At 34.7% G+C, this 6,966-nt stretch overlaps 1 protein-coding gene across 1 annotated transcript; it reads right to left on the bottom strand.

Moving 5' to 3' along the window:
* Positions 1–1,421: 1,421 nt before the first annotated feature.
* Positions 1,422–5,926, bottom strand: LOC130723912 (glutathione hydrolase 1-like). The gene is made up of 7 exons (XM_057575058.1): positions 5,781–5,926; positions 5,033–5,370; positions 3,721–4,236; positions 3,314–3,549; positions 2,815–3,079; positions 2,462–2,599; positions 1,422–1,848 (listed from the first exon to the last, which is right to left on the bottom strand). The coding sequence occupies exons 1-7, from the start codon at positions 5,803–5,805 to the stop codon at positions 1,606–1,608; spliced, it is 1,761 nt and encodes a 586-aa protein (XP_057431041.1). The 5' UTR covers positions 5,806–5,926; the 3' UTR covers positions 1,422–1,605.
* Positions 5,927–6,966: the final 1,040 nt, after the last annotated feature.

Below are 6,966 nucleotides of genomic sequence, written 5' to 3'. Positions count from 1 at the left end.
ACATAAGTTTAGAAGGAGATGAACATCTAGGAGAGCGAGAGAAGGCTTCCAAGCTTGTAATTCAGGTTCTTAGCCAAGCATGGCTCTTGGCTAATCTTTCTTCTTATGCTTTGGTTTTCATGTAAGACTTTTCATCTTTAAGTTATAATCTTAAGTTCTTTCCCACATGATCTTCTTCTTTCCTTGAATCTCATTTTCTGAATATCAATCTAAACTTGTATGCATGCTTGCTTTATGCTTTTCTATAATCATAATGGAAGTTTGTTATAGATTACGGAACCGATTTGGGATTACCCCTTCTATGCTTGCTACTAGGAATAGAGGAAGGGTTGGGGTTTGTTAGCCTGAATTGCATGCTTTGTACCTTTAGCAAATGTTTGGGTTGTCAAGGAATTGAGCCTATCTTTTGACTTGAGAGGATCATCTATGCGAGGCATCGATAGATGGTCGATTAGGCTAGAACAAGAAGGAGAGATCCATGAGTTCATGTGCTTAGAATGATGTGCTTAAATTGGCTAGTTGAGCAAGGATCCAAAGCATGTTCTTTTATGAGTTTATGTTTATTTTCCCTTTTTACTACTTCGACGTTTCATCATTTTAATAAAACAAACCTTCAAACTCAAAGCTTAAGCTGAATTTATTCACTCACAATCTCTGTGGTTCGATATTTAAAACCGGGTGGATTCATACACTTGTGAATTTACCAACATCTGTCGTCCCCTATATTTGGAGTCGGAGGCCGCATGAACAAGATTCCTGCTATTACATGCAGTGGTAGAAGATGATTGAAGCTCCCAACCCTCCACATCATACTGGCATGATCATAAAAATTATTCACGTTATTAACAAACTCATTATTTGGGATAGGTCCAAGGGCTGCATCCGTCAACACAATACCATAATTAAGACATTTATGATTCCAAAAGCTCACAAACTTACCATAGTCGATGGGCCGCCTGAAACTCAGATTCAGCTAATCTATGCATAATGGGTAAAACACGTGATAACATAAAGAGAGGAATCGTGTGTCTGGAATCTAGTGGAGTGAAATGTGTAGAGACTTTCATCTCGATCCAATCATTTAAAGAAAGAAAATTGTAACTTCGCATCTAAATTCACCCAACATATAGGGAAAGAGTTGAATAGAAGAGAAAGAAAAGATATAATGAGTGATGTGATAGAAAAAAAAAAGATAGAAGGAAAAAGTTTGTGGAAATAAGATGAATGGAAAAATGAGTGAATGTATCAAAACTGTAAGAGGAACTTTTTACATTTTTTTTATCTTAAAGTGCGTGGTAACCAACATAACAAAACAAAAAACAAATATTATTCTTTCACATCTCATTCCTGTATACTCTACCTCTATTTGCATACTGAGAGAAAAATTTTAAGCATATAATTGAGGTGTAGGGGATAGAATGTAAAGAAATAAGGTGTAAAATAATCAAAGTTCATGTAAAAATATGCAGATCTAGTTCCCGTTCTTAAAATTCAGCTATTAGTTCCACTATGAAAAAAAAGAAAACTTGGAGAAATGAAATGAGGAAGTAACAATTTCAATGAATATCTCAAAAGAGGACATTCTCTGCACTGAAAATTTTCCCCTCAGAAGCCAGCAGGAAAACCACCCTTTCTTGGATCACTAACTGCCACAAGCTTTCCAAAACCCTTATTTTTTACAGAATGCTCTAAATCGTCTACAGCAATAAATTGGCAAATAGTCCCTCCAGCAAGGCCCTGAAGAACATGACCCTTACTACTAAGGGCTTCTCTGATATCAGAAGGAAGTTCAATGTGTTTACCGCTCACAGTTGTCCAATTCTCATAACTAACCACGTTAGGTATCAGCTGCACAAACCATATATATATGGTGAGATTCTCAGTTAATTAAAGGCCCTAGCTAACACCCTCAGAGTCACAAAAGAAAAAATGTTTAGATTACAGTGCCAAAATAGATATTAAAGGTGCCTAACTAGCTTAATTAAGCACTTATCACTTAAACGTTTATTCGTAAGCTGATTTAAGAAACTTGTTTAATAGGTTGGTTTCAATGCTTATTCATAAGTTTATCAGAACAACTTATGAAATAAGCTAAAAGCATTCTTGGGGTTTTTCATAACCTGTGTACATATTACATAAGCTTTCTCAACCCAAGTCCTTGCATAAACGTTCATGCTATAAGATAAGCTTGAGTAAGCTATTCCAAACAAGTGCAAATTCTTATTATTAGCATGCCTTGGGTTTAACCAGCATTTCAATTTGTGAAAAATAAAAGATGACTACTTTGCCATTCAATTTGGAAGCCTTAAATTAAGATAAGTGATGGATAACGTTCTGATTTTCCTTTGTTTTGGACTTTTAGTGCTAGGATGTGTTATATCTGTTACCTCATTATCAGTTTGTAAAATAGAGGCATAAAAAAATGCTATGATAAAAATAAAAGTAAAGCAGGATAGAGTACCTGATGATAAACCCTAGGTGCCGTTATAGATGAAAAAGGATCCATTCCTTTGACAAAGTGATTCAGAAGAACCTCTGAAGTTCCTGCAATAATCATAGCTCCTCCACTTGCACCTAATACAGCTTTCAATTTTCCATCCTGTATGCAAGGAAATAATGTGAAAAAGTTGAATAATGAGTGTTACTTTAAGTGCATGTAGAATTGATTCTCGAAGAAACTACTCGTAGTAGCTTTTGCGGTAGTAGAAATGATGCTGAAATATCTGATCGTGAATCTAAACATGCTATATTTCTCTCACAAGGTGTAACAAGATTGCCCAATTAAAGAAACTCAAATGTTACAAAAGGGACTACCTTAAGGGCAATAGTTGGTGACATGGATGATAATGGTCGCTTCCCTGGCACGATGAAATTTGCAGGAGCTGGTGGAGGAACATCTTTAGAAACATTTCTAGGGATGGAAAAATCATCCATCTCATTGTTCAGTACTATTCCTGTACTTGGTGAAAGGATCTTTGAACCAAAATATGCATTTACTGTGGTGGTCATGGAAATAGCATTTCGCTCAACATCTACAATGCTTAGATGACTTGTACCATGATCAAGGATCTGATTCCACCTGTAAAAGGGAAACAAGATTCAGCTCATCTGAGAATTGAGATTGCCTATTGGAGTTTCTGTATGGAGAATGCAAGTTTTGATAGATCAACTGTCAAAGGATTTGCTGCATTTTTCTTAGCATTCACTCCAAAAGGTGCAAATTTGGCTATTGTGTGAAATAAAAAGACAAATATAGCACCTAAAGAATATAATTTGTGGTTTTGCAGTAAATTAAAAGAAGATAGAAGCTTACTTGCCACCATAATGACTTGCATTAAAAGTTTTACTATCATTGATGTCCTTTTTTAACTCACTAGCAAACTTAGGAGAAAGCATATCAGAAAGAACCCCAGTTACATTTACAAAATCAGGATCACCAAGATTCATTCTCACAGCAAATACATGTTTCAGAGCTTCAATTTCTCGATGGTACCCAAGGGCGCCAGAAATACCAGAAGGGAGATCATACTGAGCTAGAATGTTCAGCAGCTGTAACAGAAGATGAGATTGGCTAAGTCAATGATGATAAGAATGATATATAGAAAATCACTTTTTCATGTATGTATTCAAACATAAATCACTTAACTTTGAACTCACTTTTACTATTATCAATTCTACAAAAATCAATTATGACAAACGTTGGTCCATACATGGACTTACTAGCATCATTGGAGGCCCCCCTGAAGCTGGAGGCATGCCAAGAATTTTGAGTCCAAGAACATCTGTAGAAATGGGTTCCTTTTCTTTTACAGAGTAACTTTTGAGGTCTTTCATGCTCAATATCCCTCCAGCCTTCTGAACATCCTCAACTAAATTAAGACCAATCAATCCACCATAGAAGGCTTGAGGACCATTCTTGGATATTATTTTGAGTGTGTCTGCAAGTTTCTTATTGTAGCATATGTCTCCTCTCTTCAAGAGTTTTCCATTTCGAGCAAACACACTGCGAAGACCGGTATCTTCCAATACATCTGACTCTGATCGTTCCAACTGAAAGCGGAGGAATGGCGATATCTTAAATCCCTTCCGGGCAAGAATCTCGGCTGGCTTTACAAGTCTCTCCCATGGGAGCTTCCCATGTTGTTTCCACACTTTGTGAAGGCCAGCAAGTTCTCCGGGGACTGCAACAGAGAGGCCACCTTTCTCCTTCAAAGTAGCATTGCCACCATACATGTCCTGAAAATATAGATTAATGGTATTAAATAGAAGAATGATTTCCAGTAATTCATTCATTATAGCAACTTCGTGAAAAACTAAAATTAGTTGAAGATGGAATTGCTTTATTATGTGATGAAAGAAAAATAAAAGTGAATAGAGAACATTGAGGTTTGAAATTGTAAACAAAATAGAAAGAACAGTGGCAGCAGAATAGGAGAATAAGAGAAAAATACAAGCTTTAGTAGTATAATTTACAAGTATTACATTGGTATGTCACAAGTCTGTTTGCATATATTGCCATCACACATGGATATCTTACAAGCAAAAAGTTATAGGTTATGGCAGCAAAGTACAACCATTGTATCAACGGATAGGTTAAGTGTTATTACTACCAAACCCAAAGCAATTAATAGCACGATGGAAATACTCTTACAATTGATTATAAAATCATAATCAATTTTTGGGAGAAACTTATGTTAGTAGTTTCTAAGCTTCAGAATTGATTCTAAAAAAAGAAAATCTGATCCAAACTTGCTAGCCCGTTTGGATGTGAACTAAAGAGCATCAATTGAAACTTATCCAGTAAAAAAAGTACTAATTAAGCTTCAATAAGTGTTGTTTGGTCTGCATTCAAATGGTCTCTAAGTCTAAGAAAAAAAAAAGTCTCAATTCCAACCAAAATGAAGAGAACCGTATGGAGTTTTTACTCTTTATCAACCACATACATAATAATCTACTGAAAATTACTATGCTAGGAAATGATCCATCATTAAAAGAATTTCAAGGTTTAGACATTGATTGATTAAGAAGGTACCTTGGAAGCAAGACTAGGAGCAACTTCCCTCATATCAAAGGCCTTTGCCACCCCATTAGCTAGCCTGAGAAGCATAAAGGCTCCACCACCAAGGCCACTTGAAGCTGGACTAACAACCCCCAAACAAAGAGCAGCCGCCACTGCAGCATCCGCAGCATGCCCTCCTTCCCGGAGAGCATCCATCCCAATACGCGAGCATCGGCGATCATCAGTGGCAACAGCTCCATTGTAGGCAACAATCACCTGATTTATGTGTTTCTTGTCTCTATTTGCAGCATCAACAGAGCCCAAATTTGAAACAACAACGAATGCAATGGCATGCCATAGCAAAAACACAGCTGCAGCAATTGATGCATCAAGACGTCATCAATATTTGAATTAAATCTATATTTCTAAATCCACCCCATCAAATTAAAAGTTCTATTTGAAGAACTCCAATTAATTTTGATCTGATCTGGCTAGAAGAGCAATTCAAATGGCCAATGATGACAATTGGCAAGCTTAGATATGTGCTTATTTTTTTAATCCTCTATTTTATAATCAAAACTATTAATCGGTTGTTTTAGCTAGACAAATTGGCATGTATTTAAAACTACTTGTACCAAGTGGAGTAGTGTGGTGATGTTAGAACATACTATTGAATTTCAGATTCCTTAAAGTAATAAAATACCTTGTATGTACAAAATGATTGAAATAATTTTAGAAGAACATGTACTTGACATAGAAAATGAAAGTGAAAGCTGAGAACCTGTAGATGTACGAAGGACAGACATTAAGGTTCAGCTGTGTGTTTGTTTGCAGTCAAGAGAGTTGGTGGCGAAGCCTTGGAGTTAGGAATGATGACTGGCAAACCAGAAAAGGTTAATATAGTTATTATGGTGGCATGTGCAGAAATATTCTCTCTGTCTCTCTCCTTTTTTTTTTTAAGAAAATAATAATTTGATAATTGTTTTGCTACCATGATTGCATAAGTTTTACTATTATTTAAAAAATTCATCAGTTATTTAATTTTCTTTTAATTTACGGGAGATTCGATATTTTAAAAATATAGGTATATACATGTTTCGCGTGGGTTTAACATAGAGGTCACCCAAATATATAATTTAATATTCCAATTCTTATTACTATTTATTTTTTGAATTACGTGCTAACGTGAGTTTCTATTAATAAAGTTTCTATTAATAATATGATATATTCACATAATATATTCACACCTACCTAGTCTTTCATTTCATTTCTACTTATTTTTTGTTTGTTGTCTTGTATTCTTATCTCTATATAATATTTATCGAGTGTTAGTGGTGGAATCGGTGTTGATATAAACCATTTTGGCATTTTCCTTCTATCGAAGTAGCATTCATAGTCGCCGGAGAGAGATTGAAGGTTATATCTTAGGCCCACAATTGTCGTCGTGATGTGCATGTCACAATTCTCCTTGAATATAGTTTTATCCCAACCTCAAATAAATGTCTGTTTAAATATAAAGGTAAAAATGTGAGAAAGAAATATGAGTAAAAAAAATATGAGTGGAAAAATTATAAGTAGTAATTGAAGTAATTTTTACATTGTTTGGATTAATAGTAAAAAATGGAAACATGTAAGAAAAAGTGAATGTAATGTTTACATACTGTTGTACCTCTTTAATTATTATAATATTATATATTAAAATAATTAAGTTTTTATCATAGAAACTATCGCAATGGATTGTAACTGCCCTTTGCTTCTTTTCCTTTCAATACAATGAGGAAAAAATTTCAAGTAGTGTAGTTCATCACACTGACAAATTCATAAATTTTTTGTCGTGAGAGCAATATTCACATATAAATTTATATTATAAAAAATATAGAATATTACTATTAAAGGTTTGTAAATACATTATATTGTGGGGGGCACATTTTCTATTATACTAGGCTTTTGGCCCGTTTTCGTGCGAT

This window comes from Lotus japonicus, chromosome 6, assembly GCF_012489685.1.
Source record: "Lotus japonicus ecotype B-129 chromosome 6, LjGifu_v1.2".
Classification (NCBI taxonomy): Eukaryota; Viridiplantae; Streptophyta; class Magnoliopsida; order Fabales; family Fabaceae; genus Lotus; species Lotus japonicus.
This window is presented reverse-complemented; position numbering and strand designations above follow the sequence as displayed.

Bases quoted from the DNA above. Each gene is read 5' to 3' on its own strand.
- LOC130723912 (XM_057575058.1), bottom strand. From the start codon at position 5,805: ATGTCTGTCCTTCGTACATCTACAG. The intron at 3,080-3,313 runs GTAAGCTTCTAT...TCCCTTTTACAG, and splicing joins GCAAGTCATTATGGTGGCAA to GTGGAATCAGATCCTTGATC. The intron at 1,849-2,461 runs GTACTCTATCCT...TGGTTTGTGCAG, and splicing joins CACCTAGGGTTTATCATCAG to CTGATACCTAACGTGGTTAG.